Here is a 19,961-nt window from a genome sequence, read left to right as displayed (position 1 = left end):
GGTGATGCGTTTTCTTGGAAGGTTAAATTACATCAGCAGGTTCATTGCTCAGCTCACGACAACCTGTGAGCCCATCTTTAAGCTGCTGAAGAAGAATGTTGCGGTCAAGTGGACTGACAAATGTCAAGAAGCATTTGATAAGATTAAGAGGTACCTGTCGAATCCACTTATGCTGGTCCCACCAGAGCTTGGAAGACCTTTAATTCTCTATTTGACAGTCTTGGATAATTCTTTTGGTTGTGTATTGGGTCAACATGACGTCACGGGAAAGAAAGAGCAAGTAATCTATTACCTCAGTAAAAAAGTTCACTCCCTATGAGGTTAAGTACACTCTGCTTGAGAGGACATGTTGCGCTCTGACTTGGGTGGCACAAAAGTTGAAGGATTATCTGTCGTCCTACACTACTTACCTCATTTCCCGCATGGATCCTTTAAAGTATATCTTTCAGAAGCCTATGCCCACGAGAATACTAGCGAAGTGGCAGATTTTACTTACAGAGTTTGACATCATCTATGTGACTCGGACCACGATGAAAGCCCAAGCCTTGGCCGACCACTTGGCCGAGAATCCGGTGGATGATGAATATGAGCCACTGAAGACTTATTTTCCTGATGAAGAGGTCATGTGTGTTGACGAGGTTGACTATGATGAAAAGCCAGGTTGGAAACTTTTCTTTGATGGAGCTGCTAACAAGAAAGGGGTCGGAATAGGGGCTGTACTTATCTCTGAAGCAGGGCAACACTACCCTATAACAGCCCAGCTTCGATTTTATTGCACCAACAACATGGCTGAGTACGAAGCATGCATTCTAGGTTTGAGGTTAGCTATAGACATGGGAGTCTAGGAAATACTTGTTCTGGGAGATTCAGATTTGTTGGTTCACCAAATTCAAGGAGAATGGGAGACTCGAGATCTGAAGCTCATACCGTATTGACAGTGCCTGCATGATCTTTTTCAACGATTCAGGTCGGTTGAATTTAGACATTTTCCCAGGATTCATAATGAGATTGCTGATGCCTTGGCTACTCTGGCGTCAATGTTACATCATCCGGACAAGGCTTATGTCGACCCCGTGCATATCCAAGTTCATGATCAACATGCTTATTGTAATGTGGTGTAAGAGGAAATCGATGGCGAACCTTGGTTCCACGATATCAAGGAATACATCAGGTCGGGGGTATATCCAGTACATGCTACAGGTGACCAAAAGAGAACCATTAGACGTCTGGCTAGTGGATTTTTCTTGAGTGGAGGAATCTTGTACAAAAGAACTCCGGATTTAGGACTGCTGAGGTGCATAGATGCTAAAGAAGCTTCAACTATCATGGCCGAAGTGCATTCTGGAGTTTGCGGGCCGCATATGAACGGGTATGTCTTGGCAAAGAAGATACTTCGAGCAGGTTATTATTGGCTCACCATGGAACGGAATTGTATTAATTTTGTTCGCAAGTGTCATCAATGCCAGGTACATGGTGATTTGATTCATTATCCCCCATCTGCGTTACACTCAATGTTTGCACCTTGGCCATTTGTTGCTTGGGGTATGGATGTTATTGGACCAATTGAGCCGGCAGCGTCAAACGGGCATAGGTTTATTCTGGTATCCATTGATTACTTTACCAAGTGGGTCGAAGCTGTAACTTTCAAGTCCGTGACCAAGAAGGTAGTAGTGGATTTTGTTCATTCAAATATCATTTGTCGGTTCGGAATTCCCAAGGTGATCATCACAGACAATGCTGCTAATCTCAACAGTCATTTGATGAAGGAGGTATGCCAACAGTTCAAGATCATGCATCGGAACTCCACCCCGTATCGCCCCAAGGCAAATGGAACTGTTGAGGCTGCTAACAAGAACATAAAGAAGATACTTCGTAAGATGGTTCAAGGTTCTAGGGAATGGCATGAAAAGTTGCCTTTTGCCTTACTGGGTTATCGCACTACTGTTCGCACTTCAGTAGGTGCAACTCCTTATCTGCTGGTATATGGAACTGAGGCAGTTATACCTGCAGAAGTTGAGATTCCATCCCTTCGGATCGTTGCAGAATCTGAAATTGATGATGATGAGTGGGTCAAAACCCGGCTAGAGTAGTTGAGTTTGATTGATGAGAAAAGATTGGTTGCAGTATGTCATGGTCAATTGTATCAGAAAGAGAATGGCAAGAGCATATAACAAAAAGGTGCGTCCTCAAAAATTTGAAGTGGGCCAGATGGTATTAAAACGCATCCTTCCTCATCAGGTGGAAGCCAAAGGCAAGTTCGCCCCAAACTGGCAGGGGCCATTTGTTGTGACAAGAGTGTTGCCCAATGGTGCTTTGTATTTAACAGACATAGAAGGCAAATGTGTAGATATGGCTATCAATTATGATGCAGTTAAGAGGTACTATGTATGATTTCTTTGCTTACCTTCAGTTGTATTTTGTACTTGGCATGTTCAAAGTTGAAATGACGAGGGCATTTTGTTCCGCTACCCAAGCACTTTCATCCTATGTTACCCCTTTTGAGCTTTATTTATTTTCTTTCATACCCCTCTCTTGGAATCAGTAACAGAATTAGAGAACAAAAAAATGAATGAATGAATGAAAAATAAAAAAAGAAAAAAGAAAAGAAAAAGAACAAAAACAAACAACTTCCTTTTGAACTACGTTCGACCTGATTACTTTTAAGGATACGTAGGCAGCCTTACAGTTCGGTCCCATCAAAATAAAAATTAAAATTTCCCAGACCCAAAGAAACTGGGGCAGAAGTTTTGGTTTTGAAAAGATCTGATTCCAAAAGTTGTAATTTTGACCCCTTTTCATCTTAAGTTAGTTTGAGCCTTCATGCCACCTTTTCTTTCTAACCCTGTCCAAAAGCCTACATTACGGTCCAAAGAAAGACCTTCCGATCAATCTTTGAGGATGCCAGGTCAAGTGAGATAGAGGTATGATTTACATCATGGGTAACACTTTGTTCACGGGCGCAAGAGAGAAAATTTAAAATGAGAGAGTCTTATTGGTGAAAACCCTCACGGGCACCGTAAGGCGATGGTGAGCTGAGAGAAAATTTAAAATGAGAGAGTCTTATTGGTGAAAACCCTTGCGGACACCATAAGGCGATGGTGAGTTGAGAGATGAACAAATGATAGAGGCTTGTTGGTGAAGACCCTTTGGGGTACTACAAGTCGAATGAGGCTCATGACTTTACAAAGAATTTGGATCAGTGAAAGCCCGGTTTTGAAGTATGAAGACAGGACATGAACTGAAAATATGATTGGTTGGACGGATTAGGCTGATCGATCCGAAATGCATGTCATGATCATTGGAGCTGGATGCTTCCCTCAGATAAGTCTTCTTTTCTCATTCTTCTTCATATAGTCATTTGCGCTCAAAATTTTCCTTTGTTCATTTTTGTCAAAAATCATTTCACTTTGCCCTTTGAGTCTATCTTTATGGGTCTCTTTGGAGTCAGCCCTAGTTGAACAAGCAGGAAAGGATTTCAAAGCCTACTACCAGCTTCTAAATTGCACAAAGCAGAGTCCGGCCAGGCACATCAAAATTGACTTGATTTAGAATAGGCAGTATGGTGATAACTGAGGTTCAGGCAATCAAGTGAATCTTGAATTTTGAGAAAATACAAGGATTCAACAACTTTCAAAATGAAAACACAATGCAACAAGCGAGCGTGAGAGATTCAGGTCATGCAGAGGTTTGTGGTCCAATTCTAATCAAAAGGTCAAACAACTCTTTGCTAGCCCGAAGCAGCTAATCAGGATGAAGCATGGCAATGGCAGAAGCAGACGCTCAGCAATGATGCCACAAACTAACCGCCACGTTCTCAAACTAACAAGATTTTATTTGTCTGAAACAGGGGCAAGAAAATTTGTTAATCCACAGGGACCCTCCTACGAAGAAGGCGTGGTTCAGGGGCAAGAAATTCTGTTCAGAATCCTCCAAGAAGAGAGCATGGTTCAGGTAAGTTCATTTTCGGCTTTTCAGGACCCTCCTGGATAATGAGATTTAGTTTTAAAAGCTCTTAGGACCCTCCTGGATAATGAGATTTAGTTTTTAAATTCTCAGGACCCTCCTGGATAATGGGATTTAGTTTTTAAAATTCTCTGGACCCTCCTGGATAATGGGATTTAATTTAAAATTTTCATGACCCTCCTGGATAATGGGATTTAGTTTTTAAATTTTCAGGACCCTCCTGGATAATGGGATTTAGTTTTTAAATTTTCAGGACTCTCCTAGATAATGAAATTTAGTTTTTAAAATTCTCAGGACCCTCCTGGATAATGGGATTTAATTTAAAATTTTCAGGACCCTCTTGGATAATGGGATTTAATTTAAAAATTTTAGGACCCTTCTGGATAATGGGATTTAGTTTTAAAATTTTCAGGACCCTCTTGGATAATGGGATTTAATTTAAAAATTTTAGGACCCTTCTGGATAATGGGATTTAGTTTTAAAATTTTCAGGACCCTCCTGGATAATGGGATTTAATTTTTAAATTTTCAGGACCCTCCTGGATAATAGGATTTAGTTTTAAATTCTTAGGACCCTCCTGGATAATGGGATTTAGTTTTTAAATTTTCAGGACCCTCCTGGACAATGGGATTTAGTTTTTAAATTCTCAGGACCCTCCTGGATAATGGGATTTAGTTTTAAGTTTTAGATGAGATTTAATTCGAAGTTTTCAGGGCCCTCCTGGATAATGGGATTTAGCTTTTGAATTCTTAGAGCTCTATAGGTAACATGATCCGATTAACACTCACAAATATGCCCAGATCCCAAACTGGGGCAGAAAAATTTCTTTTGTTTTGTCTGTTTTGTTGCAATATCAGGCGCCCACCTGGATAACGAGGGAATACAATTCAAGTTTTAGTAATCAGGCGCCCACCTGGATACGAGGGAATACAGTTCAAGTTGTTGGTAATCAGGCGTCCACCTGGAGAACAAGGGAATTCATTTTAGACTTACTTCAATTCGCAAATTTAAGAAGTATCAGAAGCCCGCCTGAAGAACAGGGTCCACTTTTCAGTCTCATGTTGAAGATCAAATAGAGATTCAAGGAAGATTTAATACAAGAAGTAGATAGGATCTTGTATTTTTCTTTCACTTTGCTGTAATTTTTTCTTTTATTTTTGATGTAATGGCAGGAACCGCGGACCAGAACCTCGACGGCACTTCACTCGACTCTCCACCCCGGTACTCCATCATCCTTCTCACTTCTGAACTACACGTGACCTGATTCCTTTATAGCCAAGGATAAGTAGGCAGCTCAGATACCAGGGCTCGGTCACAATCTTTTTAGCCACCTTTATTTTCTTTTGAATAAGTGTCGGGTTATAAATCAATTACGTTGCTTATTGTTCTTTGCTCCGAAAACTCGTCGTGTTTCCAAGCAAAGAGGGGCAGCTGTAAGCACGTAATTTTTGACCCGCGCAAATTTTAAAGTTAGTTTTAGTATTTTAATATTTTTAAAATATTTACTTGACTTTATTTTAATATAATTTTAATCTTTTTACTTTTAGTCCTAAGATATAAAAAACAAAAGAAAAAAAACATAAATAGTTATATTTATCGTGTTTATCGCTTTTCTATATTTTTATCTTTAGTTTAAGATCAATTAGTATATGTTTATTCATGGTATCTTAATTTTATCATGACTTTAGCCTATTTTCTTTACTTTTTACTTTATTGTTATAACATTTAAAAATACAAAAAAGCAGTTTCATTTTAAAATTTTGTTTATTTACTTAACTAAGTTTAATTAATATTTTGGTAGGATTTTTGAGTTTGTCTTTGTCCAACAAGAAAATTTGTAGGCCTAAAGGTGTGAGTCCATTTCTTTTAACTTAAACCCAATTATTCTTAGCTCATTATTCCCACCTTCATATAAAATACTCAATTATAGAAACTCTAACCCAAGTTTTCAATTCCTAGTCTTGAACTAAAAAAGGGACCAGCCGCAAGAACAAAACGGACCTCCCCCTGTCCTTCATCTTCTTCAGCAGCCATAGAAAAACCTTAGTAGCTTGAACCTAACATGGCTTGACCGGGAACAGACACAGCGACGCACACAGATAATAAGAGATGACAGCTCACCGAAAAACGAGCTGAAATGACCACCAAAACCTAGACAATACTGCTTCATCTTTCTTTTGTTGAACATTAGGATCTTGCTTTGATTAAAAAATCAGTCCAATGACCTATTATAATGCGAAGTATTTGCGCTTGAGATCGCATCGAGATCTGTCGACGTTGAAAATTGTTATTTGGAGCTTCTGTCAGAGGTTCTCGTTCGAGGTTTCCGACGATGTCGACGTTGAGGCTTTCCGGTCCCGTGTGATCTCAGCCAAGGTTCTTCGTTCGGGGTTCAAAAATTAGATTCAGAATTTCATTTTAGGTGGAAAGTGTCAACAAGTTACCTTATGGGTGCCTACTGTTACTTTGACATTCAACTTTTTTGTTTTTGTTAGTATTATATTAATGAACAAATTGGTTCTTGTTACAATTAGAGTTAATTGTCCGATTTCCCTCTTTGTCCTAAATTATGTCGATAGTTGGTTGATAATGGCTATTCTTAAAGCTCTATCCCTCCTTTCCTTGTTGACCCCATCAAAATCAACAAAAATATTCGTCGTTGTTGTCTCTTGATAAAGTTTTGAAGTTGCTTCGACGCCTTTTGGAGTATTGATTCTTGTGGTTCTGTGTTGGTTTCTGAAATGGAGTTGAGTTGAGACGGGTGTTCGATTGTTGGAGCTGTCGTCCGAGGTGCGGTCTGTTAGTTTCGTTCGAAATGGATTTGCTATTTTGAACCCTATTCATAATCGTGTTATTCTGTCCGTGGACTGCCCAATTTATATTAATTACAAGATCCTTTTTCAAGTCCGTCTCTTTTCATCCCATTTATTAATCCATTGATATACTTTATGTCTTCGTAAGTTCGAACCAGCTATTTTAATTCTTTGTTAGCTTCACTGCCACTTTGTTTAGTTTGTTCTCTGAATGGTTGAATCAATGTGTTATGATTTTGAAATTGGTTAGATCTGTTCTATACATTTGAGAATGTAGACAAAGAAAGAACTTTGAATGGAAATGGCGGCGCTTTGAAGGGTTGGGTCGGGGAAATAATCCATAAAAAATGGAATTAGCTTTTGGTCATAAACTATGAATCAAACTTAATATTATTACTTTGTTTTATTCCTATTATTTTAGTCGTTAGGAGCATGATTTGGCCGGCAACACTCGGGTAGGCAAGCCTTAGGATTTTTGTTTGCTTCGAGGCGAGAGGTCGTTCCCTTAGTTAAATTTATCCGGGGAATGCCCCGAAGGATTTGTATATATTTTATTCCGGGGTATGCCCCGAAGTATTTGTACTCGGAGATTGATAGTAGAACTCGTAGTATTTTATTTTTCTTTTTTCTTTTATTAGGTGGGGACGACCTCGAGCCTCGTGTGTGTTTATTTTTTTTTCTGTGATTTCACCTCAACTTGAATATTTTAAAAGCCAACTAGATCGAGTATGCAACTGTACTAGTTACAGGACCCGGGGAGTGCTTAACACCTTCTCCCCGAGTCAAATGAACCCCCTTACCTAAATCTCTAGTGTAGACTTAGTTTTAGAGTTCAAAGTGTTTTGAAAGGAAAATTATTATTTTTAAAAAAAAAACGGTGACCTGACACACCGAAATCAAATGTCAGGTGGCGACTCTGAGTTATTTCCTTTTGAACACATTTTTGTCACTTTCTAATTAAAAACCCTTTTCGAGCTTTACTAAATCTTTTTATTTATTTAAGAGGGTTCAGTGAGAAGTTAGGTTAAAAAGGGGTGTAACAAAAACATAGCAGGAAGGATTTCGACAATAGGAAAAATCATAACTCTAGACCTTTTTAATCTTTTCTCCAAGTTGTTAATCTATTAATTTAATTTTTTAATTAATTAGATACAAGAATCTTAATATTTATAACTTAGGAATTGTTCAAGCTTATCTTCTTAGTGATAGTCAACAACTGTAGCTAAGCCTTAGTTCTCTATGGAATTCGACTCCGGACTTGTAAACCGGATTATATTTGTAACGACCGCTTAGTTCTTTTTATAAGGCATAGTTGGACGTGATCAACAGACATGATTACGAATTATTGCTTCTATTCGAGTAAAAATTAGTATGCACACAATTTTCTTGAGGATCAAAATAGTCGGAGTTCGAACTTCAAAAAAATCTCCTGAAGTTCGCGTGGTAGTTCAAATTTCAAGAAAATTTGCTGAAGTTTTAACTATAAGAATTGAACTTCAAGATAATAAACTGTCTTAAAGTTTGAAAAAACATGTGTCTACTAAATTTTTAAATTGTTATTTCAACTTCTGTGAAACGCTGGCTATATTCTAAGCTATTTGGTATCGTTTTTACAAAATATCCATGCGTAAACACAAAAGATGAAGTCTGCTGGAATTTATGTAAGTTCAAAAGTATGTATAGACATGAGGATATGCCAGCGATTCATGTACTAAGTTTCACCTACGACACAGACAAATTATCAATAGCAATATCCCTCATGTCAATACTTGTTGACAATGTTGTAGCTCTCCCACCACTAATTCAGTTTAAATACAAAGCAAATCATTACAGTACTACTTGTAGTTTAAAATAGTGTCTAGCTCTGCTCGCGAAAAGAACATTGATGTCTGCATTATAACCCACTCCCAGCTATCATTAACATAATAATGTCACCGTCCACACATATATCAACATGTATAAAGCCATATAGTTTAATGTCACAGTTCACACATATATCAACATGTATAAAGCCATATCGCCGCAAGCAACCACTTTTTCAACAATTACTATATATTGCATTGCTAATAGTCCATGATATTCAACTGTAGAACAGAAACCCCAACACCAACCCCCACACTCCTGCTTATACACAGGAGATTTCCTCTTTCTTAAGGTTCATCTCACCTCTGTTCTTTCTACATTGGTGTTCGCTTGTGCTTGGTTAGAGACAGTACTACCAACTCTAAGGTTACAAAGCAAAGAATCGCGTCCGGTTAAAAGGATTTGGAAGAATCTATCTGCCTCCTTTGCTAGCAGATCTAGTCCTACTGAAAGTTTTTCTGCTTTTTCACTCAGTCCTGAAGTTAGAAGCTGCAACTGCTCAGCTTCATTAGGGTCTACTCCATCCTCTATGATAGGGTACAACTTCTTCACACTTGTATCCACTGCTTCCAGCTCTTTCAGTGCTGTGAGCCTTCCATTCGAATAAATACTCCTGATCTCCCCACTAATAAAATCGCGAAGATCAACAAATGCTTCTGTCCACAAGCAAGTTTCATGAACCTGCAGATCTTTCAACTTCTTTGTAGAACCCGAAAATGTGACGGCAAACATGCTGAATATGAATACAGTTACCACCCTCACTCCGTACATTGCTCGCATCAGAACCTTCCCTCTTGCAGAATTCTTGATTTTAGGTAGGTTCAGTGACTCGGTAAGGCTGTCCAAGATGGCAAAGCAATTCTCCAGCCTTGGATTCTTTGAATTGATGTGCTGCTTCCATCCGTCCAATGATGAACAGGCTTTCATGAACTGTTTTGAGGTTCCATCCAAGTTATGCAAGCCACACTGAAGATAAAGGCGGCCTTGGCCGAGCCTTGAGATATCAGAACTGAAGGCAATGCAAGTGTCCAGCAACTTCACACTGTTGTCCAAGTACACATCTATCCACTTCTCATCCCAGTCACATACGGGAAATTCAAGTTCAGTAATGAGAGTTTTCACGTCTGTATGAATTGCACAAAGTACACTTATTGCTTGTGTCATCCATGATAAAGTGAGAATATCTTCCTTATCTCCAGGCTTAAGATTCTTAACCCTCACTGCTAATGACTCCTCAAAAGCATTCAACAGAGCAAGAAGCTTAGGAGACAAGTACGAGCCCTTAGGTAATATAAATTTGAAAGGATTTCCAAACGGGAGAAAAGGGCGGTGTGGTTCCTGTGGACGACTCATTTGAATATCAATAAACTGCACAAATAAAAAAAAATAAGACGTGAAAAAAGGAAGAAACCCATAGAATGGAGGAGAAAACAAGGCAACTTCTTTTTACTGGTGACAATACGGCAATTGACATCTAATTGTATGTTACAATAGTTAAATTCTAGTTTATTTTAGCAACACTTATTTCCTAAAACAGTTTTCTTGAACTTTAGAGACAATAAATATGTGAAGCCAAAAAACATTGCAATCCAACATGCTACATTTGAAGAAAATGCCCTCAAGTCCTCAACAAGCAACACACCAAATAAACCATTTGTAAATCACAACAGCCAGACTGAACATCTTTACTCAACCATGAAACAAACATCATCTTGAACATGTCTTTGTATATTTTCATTGATCAGAATAACAGGAGACAATATACACACCTTTACTACCTAAACACCGGTAACTTCTATAATTGCAGCGGGATGGAAAGATGAGATTTAGCTCAAGTTTAGAAGATAATTTAAGAAAATTACATTAAATAACAGATACTACCTTTCTTTCTCAAAAAAAAAAAAAAAAAAATAACAGATACTACCTTTGTTTCAATTTATGTGCCTTACTCTCCTATTTTAAAAAGAAAATATCTCTTCTATATTTAGTACTCTCTCCATTTTAATTTATGTGACACACTTTCCTTATTAGTTCGTTCCGAAAAGTATGACACATATCTATAGCTAGAAATAAAACTTTTCATTTACCCATTTTACCCTTAATGGGGAGCTTTTATAGCAAAACAAATTGAAGACTCCATCCACAAATGCTTTCACCGTTTAAGTTTTTAAAACTATAAGTTTTAAAAGTCTTCCTATTTTTTTCTTTAAACTCCGTGTCAAATCAAACTACATTATATAAATTGAAACCAGAGGGTGTAACACTTTACCTCCAACATTGCACATCGCATATTTACACATTTTTATTTTAACGCCATAAGATTCAAAAGTCTTCTTACTTTTCTTAAATTTTGTGCCTAATCAAACTAAGACACAAAATAAAATAAACCGGAGGGAGTACAACAATTGTTTTACATGTTCAATTCGATCCTCGCAAGAATATCTCCTCATCCAAGCCTTAACCCACCATGCCGTCTCCAAATAAAAATGAATCTAGCTAGTTACTGGAAGAAGTACCGAGAAACTCTGCCAGCTTATGCATATCTTGGATATTGCACAAGATACCTGCTACCTCCCACCAACACAAGTACCGGGTGACTGTGTTCCCCATGGCTTATGCAATCGGTCATCTATCATAATTTGTTTCAAACAGATTGAGATTTATCTAATTGCTAAATAAATAACCTCAATTTTTTAATGACTAAAAAGTCCATCTGGTCTGGAGTAGATCCTTTGGGCCAATCGCAACCTTCGAAACTCAGGTATGATGGACTCACCCATTCACCCTTCTCCATTTAAATACCATAATTAGTCCGGTTGACACGGCTTAAACATGTAACCTAAGACACAACTCCCTCAACCTTTGTCAATTGAGCTAGCCTCAAGGGCATAAATAACCTCATATTTCATTTACACCCATCTCATCTCTCCAAATTCTCAAGCAAAGGACCTACCAAGCAAAAGGAAGACATAAAGATTTTCAGAAAAACCATGTTCTTAGCACGTAACATTGCCATAGATCTAAAACCTAACACTTCAAATTCACCGCATCAAACAACCCTAACTACATACAACGAGAGAAAAAACGAATCCGCTCAAATTAACCACCAATACTAAGCTTTTCAAAACAGTAAACACCTAACCTTTCACCGATTATCACAAGAACATACATACTAGTTACAAACATACATATATACACAATTACAGTAAAAAAGAAGGAAGTATATGTACAAAAAAATACAGAGAGGGAGAGAGAGAGAGAGAGGCTGTACAGTAAAGAGGATGAGAGAAAAATCGCGGCGGAAAGCTAGCTGTGCAGACGAGTAGAATTTCAGAAATGATGAGGTTAGGTTTTGAATTGAAGATAATACGGAGGGCTATAGTCATGCACTCATGGTAAGATAAGAACCGTTGGATCTTGATAGTCCAACGTGAGAAAATATGGATGGCTAGGATTAGTCTCGTTTGGTGTTGATAACTTCATATATTCATCCTGAGGAAGCGTGTAGAAGAGTGGAGACGGCAAGAATCGGACCGTTTATATTTTGGTAACTTCATATTAATTACCACTTTATTTTAAGGCCGTGTTTGTTGGACTGTTTTAATTTTCCACAGCACGGGTTTCTCTGGAAGACTTGAAAATTTCCCACAATATATCTATCTACTACCGTATGATATAAATTTTCAGTATATCGATGAATACAAATTAGTGTTTACCTGTGTTAAATTTTCTACATCATGTGTAGCTATATATTCATAGCAATTTAATATGGTAATCTAAAAATTAAATAAATAATAAGGTGTAACAGATTAAAATACAATAATTCCGTGCAAACAAAAGGTACATAAGTTAAATCCTACAAACTATACTATCTTCAAATTGCATAAATTGTTCAATGAAAATTTTAGGCGCTTTTTACCTTCTTTTTATCTTTTTATTTGAAATTCAGATGATCAGCATATTTCCGGTCCTGACAATAGAAAACACTCTGGTAAAATTGATTCTTCTCAATTAGTATAAATAACACAAATAACGATTATGTCATTCCAACTAAGGGTGTACACAGGTTGATTTGGTTCGGATTTTTCAATTACCAAACCAAACTAATAGTATCGGAGTTTTAAATTTATAAACCAAATCAAACCAACAAAGTCAGATTTTTCAATTTCGGTTTTTCTCGAGTTTTTCGGGTTTTTTCTGGGTTTTTGAGTTTTTTTTTTTTCCGGTAAGTCTTTATAGCATAAAATATATAATTTGTGCTCCAAATATGTCTTTAGTCCTAGTAAGATACAACTATACAATGTATTTTTCAGGAAAATAACACAATATTATGAGATGAGTCATAGCATTGTACTAAAATATTCCATAACCAAAATAATAAAATCCATAAAGAAAATATTACTAAATAATAATAAGCCATAATAAAAATTAACATAATCTAAAAGTACTATATAAGTCATGCTAAAATAAATACAGCTAATAAGTACTATTAATTATACAACAAGCACTAAAGAAAAAGATAAACTAAGTTATACATTTTCATTATAAACTAATGCAAAATTTAAAAATAGATATCCAACACTATTGTCATTTCTAATGTTGAATTGAATCTCCTTTATTAGCATTGTATTGAATTGAAGTTTATTTGAATTAGTGCTATAAAATTTATTGGACCATTCAAGAATGTTAACTCCAAACTTGAAATAATATGTTTAAAGATAAAATTGTGAAAAAGTTTAAGAAATATTTATAAATTATATTACAATAAATATTTATATATATAAAATATGTTTAAAAATTGTATAAATGTAATGTCGGGTTGGTTTGATTTCGGTTTGACTCGGATTATCGGTTGGTGCGGTTTGTCGTTTTTCTTTGTACCCCTAATTCCAACCACGCTGGATTCATTATGAATATTGTTCTGTGTCCATTTTTTACGATGAACTAGCTTATAGAATTTTCAAACTTCAAGTCTTGTGATCTGAATGGGTAAAATGCAGCAGATGCACGTAGTCTAGGGTCAAGGACTAGTTTCTAGATACGTCAAAAGTCCAAGTTGGCCGAGCTCAAATTTGCTTCATTACGCAAAACTTGGGAAGGTTTGCTAATTGTTGAAAGTTCAAGTTTATACGTCCAAGCAAAAATTTATTCGACCTCAGTTTTCACTGAATAACAACAACACAAGGAAACTTTTTTCAGAAAATTCATCCAAATTAAGCAAGAGAAATCTGGATGACGTATCAGTTTGAGTTTTAAATTACTAGTTTTGCGCATTTTTAGATAGCACTATTATACTTTAGAGAAGTTTATTCTTGGGTTAATACAAAAATTTCTCCGAACTTCTTCTGAAGCTTCAGTTACATAATTAAGTTTTGCTGGCAACCTAGCTAGTGCACATTATCTTTGGTACAAACTGTATCTATTACCACCACTAAGGTATATAAAGAAGAGAATATGGACGTTTATATAAGTTTTATTACCACTATTTGTAATAACCTAAAAATTATATCTTCCTAATGATGGGAATGGAGAATTAATTTTTTTTAAATAAATTATGGGTCAGATATTAAGTTAGTGGAAGGGGAAATTTATTATTATATATAAGGTAGTATACTAGTTAATTTATTGGTGGACCAAATTTTTTATATCAAATATGATGGGTGGTAAATTAACTAACTTGGTTGGGTTTTTATAAATAATAATAATAATAATAGTAAAAGAAAAAAAACTAGTGGGCCTAACTCACCTCACGTGCCAGAAGTGCTAGGTCTTGTTTATAAGAAGGAAAAAAAAAGAGTCGAAAAAAGACGAAGGAGGAATTAAAAAAGGGATTTGGGTAGGGAATCTGACGGCGGCAAAAGAAAGAAGCTATTTGAGTTATTTTCATTGCCGTGTCTACTTGTTGAAGAAAGAAGGCTTCAGGTATTACTTATTTTAGTATGTACTTATTTTTATCAATGGCAATTATGGCAGTATAATATGTAGGAATCAATAATTTTACTATAACTAGTAGACATAATGACTAAGTCAATAATGAGGGAAAATTTTGTGGAGGAAAAGTTATATAATTATTTTCATCTTTCTGTACATGGTTTTAAATTGCAGAAAGGTTATTAATTAATATCCTTACAATGGTATGCCAATAATTGGGACAAAGGGTGTGGTCTTTCTTCTCAAAATATCACATAAAAAAAGAAACGGAAGCAATCATTCTTTAGTTTCTTGACAGTAACATGATAATACTTCTCATAGTTTCATGTCCCTATTTAATTTAGTATCATTACGAGGATATAACAGCTCTACTATTGAACTTGTTGCAGCAATAAAAGAGACTAATTTTGAGGCAAAGTGACTAGTTAGTTATTCCCGATAATTATTATTCTCTTGGAGATGAAAACCAATATGTCAATGCACATATTTAATAGCGAATTGGATTGTGGTATTAAGAAAGTTTAGCTCTAAGTTTGAAAATTAGGAAAATTGAGATTTGACCTCGTTTAGCATAATTGACACTGTTAATTAATATTTTGGATAGATTGAGGCCATTGGAGGCCGTTTAGTTGGTGTTCTAGACGTTGCAAGGCTGAGGAACTTCACGTTAGCGAGGTAAGTGAAACTTTAAGCTTGGATACTTGCTTTTCTAAAACCCGTTTTGAAATTGTGTTTTCTCTGCCTGGTCTATGTGTTGGGACAAGCGTGCGCTTGATAAAGTCGGTGGTCTTAGACTAGCCGCAAATATATTATTTTATGAAGAAAAAAAATATTATTTTATAAGTTGTTTGATAGTGTGATATGGTTGTGCGCCATGATGTTGAGTTTGATACGGCTATGCGCCATGATGTTGAGTTTGATACGGCTGTGCGCCATGATGTTGAGTTTGGTACGGCTGTGCGCCCTGATATTGAGTTTGATACGGCTGTGCGCCATGATGTTGAGTTTGGTACGGCTGTGCGCCATGATATTGAGTTTGATACGGCTGTGCGCCATGATGTTGAGTTTGATACGGCTGTGCGCCATGATATTGAGTTTGGTACGGCTGTGCGCCATGATATTGAGTTTGATACGGTTGTGCGCCATGATGTTGGGACATTGTGTATGCCTTTATACATCACTCGAGCATTGTGTATGTTTTGTTACATATTTGAGGCATTGTGGTGCCGTTGTGGACTGCTGGTGTGTTGGTGAATTTCTTTCACTGCAATTATGATAAGTCCTTAGTGGATATCCTTGTTGGTTAATTCTTAATAACTTTGTTAATACACATATATTGAGTTATTGTATAATTATCATATTTACTATATCATTCGTGTTGTAGTGTGTTTGTATTTTCTAACACTTGTTTCAGAGGTATTTAGAGTGGTGGGTAGATGATCTTACTGGGTTATATTTACGTACAACTCACTCCTTACCTGCATGTCTATGCAGATAGTGTTGGTAAAGACGGAGCTAGTAGCTGACGAGTTTACTATAGTTGATTCAGTTATTGAGGTGAGCTGCCGCATTGTTCGTGGAGGCTGCCAAAAGGGTCCTTATTATTTATTCATATGATGTCTTTTGTAATTCTCTTAGAAGCTCCATCTCTAGTGTGGGATTTGGGCTAGAGTTTCAGTTTAATATTTCGAGATATTAATTGTTCGTAATTAATTATCAGATTATTTGAATACTTATTTAATTAATCAAATGCTGCAAATTAATGGCTAAGATGTGAAAATATAGTTTGCCTGGCGGGTGGTGTTAGCTGAGTGTCAGTCACGTCTAGGGGTAGTTTGGGACGTGACACTATTCTTACTCTTTTTTCGGGATCTTAATTTAGGTATCGGGTTAACATTTGCATCTTGTCAAGACCGCGAACACCTTCTATTTCTGCCGGTGAGAGCAGCAGTACATTGTGAATGACTTCCCAATTTGCTTATTCATGGAATTGTTCATAGACCCACACATGTTTAAAATATGATTAGATTCTAATTTTCTTAGGTTTCAGTAGCTTCAAGTGTTATTGTTGTGTCCTGTTATTTTTCCTCTATCATCTTTTTTTTTCTTTTTCCATGTCTGAATTGTGATTTATTCATGTAACTTTCATGCTGATGGCATGTAGTAGTGGTGGCAAAGTGATTACAAGAAAATTATGGGTCACTCATATTATTTATTAAAAAATAAAAAAATGCATAAAGACCTCATTCAACTTGTCATGAAAAATTATTTACGCACTTAAACTTTACGGGTATCCTAACACCCCACTATTGTTAAAACAATTGTATTTATTTACTCCCTCCTAAGCCTTGGTCAGTCGGGCGTCTTAGACAACGCAATTGAGCGCGTCTTTGCTCTATTTTAATCATTAAAACACCCAAAAAAAAAAGAAAAAATTAAATTCTTAACTTCAATATAACCCCTAACCAACAGTAACATCCATTCTTCCACAATATTTTGCCAAACCCAATTGAAGAACTCTAATTTCTTCTTCATCTAAATTATGCCGAAACTGCATCAAATTGCTCTTTGAAGTTTTGATCTTTGAAAGCAAAGCTTAATCTTTCTCCTCCAAACATAATAATATTTCACAGATAATTCAACTTCAATATTTGAGCTTGATTCTTCAAAGAACTTCGGCTTCGAACAGGTTTTCCTCCAACTCGTTGGGAATTTTAAATAACAATGAAATCAAAGGATTTTGCAACTAGTCACTTCGATTTTGTTCGGGTAAATCGATTTTGGTGAGGCAAGAAGAATTTTAAATGGTTGGGCATTAGGGTTCTTCAATTTGGGAATTTTTAGCTGATGGGTGAATAAGGCTCGTTTAGAGACTGTTATTTTTATTTACTAGATATTTTGAATTGAGAAAAAAATCAAAGTTTGACCAGAATCAACATCAAAAAGAGATGGGTTTTCATGAAATATTTATGAAGAGAAAAGAGACCATAGAAAGATTTTGGTTCTTTGGAAGAACAGAGGAGGTCTAAGTAATCTGTATATTCCATCACGCCCATAACTATATTTTTCCATTGACTTGAACACTGTTTTTTTCTTGGGTTTTATGTAATGTTTTTTTTCTGAATTTTCAGTGGGGAATGAATTGATATTTGAAATTCTTGAACTGAGGAGAAAAGATAGGAAGATGACAAGGAAATATATTAATTTGAGTGTCGTCCATGTTAATTACATGACTTACTAATTATAAAGCGCATGTTTCCTACTCAAATTAATATAGCTAGGCTAGGGCTTAGGAGAGAGTAAATAAATACAATAGTGGGGTGTTAGGACACCTGTAAAGTTTAGGTGTGTAAATAATTTTTCATAACAAGTTAAATGGGGTCTTTATGCATTTTCTCTAAAAAAGGGGTTGGATAATGAACTTTTTAAAAACGTGTCAAATATGGATAAGAACCATATTATCCACTTAGAAAATGAATAACGAATGGATAACTAATGAATTTAATTTTTACATGTGTAAAACCTCAAATTGGGGGTTCCTCAAGTTGGGAAACTAGGAATTCTCCCAAAAGTGATCATATTCAAGAAGCCATGGACAATATGGTTATCTATATTATCCGCCGGTTAACCCGTTTTTTATCCGTAACATGAGTTGGGTCGGATAATTTATCCGTTTTTTACATTATCTATTTTCGATCCGTCCATATCCGATCCAACCCGCCCGTTTTCCACTCCTAGTATGCAGTTAGTAGCAAGATTGTGCCAATCTGTATAAGTCTCTATTTTAAAGAATAATGATCTAAAGGATTAGAGGCGGAGCCAAGATTTTTATTTTCTAGATTCTGAATTTTAGAATGACGACTTCCACTGTTAATAACTGAATTCTAAATTTAATATTTATATATTTAATGAATTTCTCAACACTAATAAATTGTTCGAACAGAAGCTACTAGATTTGGCCGAACTTATATTCGACCTTTTAGCTCCGGCCAGTAAAGGACCCAAAGTTTAAACTAGTAATAACATATAGAGTAATTGACCAAGATGGAGTCGTTCTATACATGTGTGAAGCCATATATATGCTAATCTAGCTAGTCAATATTAAATATTGTATGATATTACCAAAAACCCTAAAAGATTATTTTTTTTATACTGAGTAGTGATCATAATTCATAAACATGTAAATAAAACTTTAAACATATTTCTAACAAACATTAGATTCCATACTTACAAATTTTGAAACTTTTAGACTTTAAACCAATTAATCTTAAATTCTAAATCTGTCGTTAGTTGATACGGGCGAGGTGATCGAGTGCAAAACTGCATAGTTTTTACGCAATGAAGGATATATTTTGCTCATTTTTTTTTATAGCAAACTAGTCTTAGAGTACGCGCTTTGCGCGTGAATTCATATCGACAAATAAATTATTTTAAATAATAGTATAAATATTATTAAGTAATGAGTTCGAGTTATAAAATAAAATTTATAAGAAAAGTATAAGTTATAAGAACTTATTGCAAGAATATCGTACAAAAGATTATTGTTATTTCTATAACCTAATACTGAAGACAAACAAATAACACGAAAATGCTTTTATCATGATTTTTTAAAGATTTGTCAAATTAAATAAATTATTTTGTTTGGTCTTTTAGATATTTTTTTTGTTGATAAAAGTCTTTTAGAGATTTGAAAATGAAGAGGTTGATCCTCATAGAAAAAATTTATTAGTATGACATAAATTCGAAAAATGACTAATGTTGAGTGAATATTTTATAATAGTAACTTAATATATTAAAAAAAATATAGGAAGATGTAATTTGTTGGGGAAAAAGTTTAATTAATGACAATTCATTTAATTTAGAATATGTTTTATTGTTTGCTATTTCATCCTTATTGCTTCAAGTTTTATTTTTGGTAATTTCACTCTTAATACTAAACTATAGTCAATAACGTTCACTGCTAGTGATCTTCTTATTAAAAAAATTAAATAATTAATTTTCAACTTGAAAAATAAATTTACTTGTATGATGAATTTTATAAATAAATTTTTTACTAATTAGTTAATTCAAAGAGTTATATTTTCCCTCAATTTTCATGAAAACAGCTAATAATTTTCTTATGCAATTTTTTAATATTATCTCATTCTGATTTTACATATTTAACAACTATTATAATTTTATCAAATAAGAACTCTACTTTCAAAAGGTAAAAAAAGTTAGTCATACATTTCATTTTTGAATTTTTGTATTTATAGAATGATTAGTGATGTTTGACTCTTGCCAACCACCTTTCTCTCTATCTCTCTTTTCTTATATTTTTAAATATTTTTTTAGTTATTTATTTTAATTATTGACTGTAGTTTTCAGATATTATGCAAAAAAATAATAATT

The 19,961-nt window shown here is 35.2% G+C and overlaps 1 protein-coding gene and 1 long non-coding RNA gene across 4 annotated transcripts; one reads left to right on the top strand and one right to left on the bottom strand.

Moving 5' to 3' along the window:
* Positions 1–8,404: 8,404 nt before the first annotated feature.
* Positions 8,405–12,092, bottom strand: LOC107811783 (protein BPS1, chloroplastic-like). Of its 3 annotated transcripts, XM_075255250.1 has the most exons (3): positions 11,911–12,092; positions 11,324–11,588; positions 8,405–10,007 (listed from the first exon to the last, which is right to left on the bottom strand). In XM_075255250.1, the coding sequence occupies exon 3, from the start codon at positions 9,990–9,992 to the stop codon at positions 8,934–8,936; it is 1,059 nt and encodes a 352-aa protein (XP_075111351.1). In that variant the 5' UTR covers positions 9,993–10,007; positions 11,324–11,588; positions 11,911–12,092; the 3' UTR covers positions 8,405–8,933. The 3 variants fall into 3 exon arrangements, with proteins under 3 accessions (XP_075111351.1, XP_016492258.1, XP_075111345.1); XM_016636772.2 differs by lacking the exon at positions 11,324–11,588 and having other exon boundaries at positions 11,911–12,090; XM_075255244.1 differs by lacking the exons at positions 11,324–11,588; positions 11,911–12,092 and adding an exon at positions 11,054–11,289.
* Positions 12,093–14,450: 2,358 nt separating this feature from the next.
* Positions 14,451–16,207, top strand: LOC142161940 (uncharacterized). Its single transcript, XR_012693702.1, has 3 exons — positions 14,451–14,561; positions 15,175–15,245; positions 16,065–16,207. It is a non-coding gene; the product is annotated as an uncharacterized LOC142161940 (long non-coding RNA).
* The last annotated feature ends 3,754 nt before the right edge of the window (positions 16,208–19,961 follow it).

The sequence above is a fragment of the Nicotiana tabacum genome, chromosome 1 (genome assembly GCF_000715075.1).
Source record: "Nicotiana tabacum cultivar K326 chromosome 1, ASM71507v2, whole genome shotgun sequence".
NCBI lineage: Eukaryota > Viridiplantae > Streptophyta > Magnoliopsida > Solanales > Solanaceae > Nicotiana > Nicotiana tabacum.
This window is presented reverse-complemented; position numbering and strand designations above follow the sequence as displayed.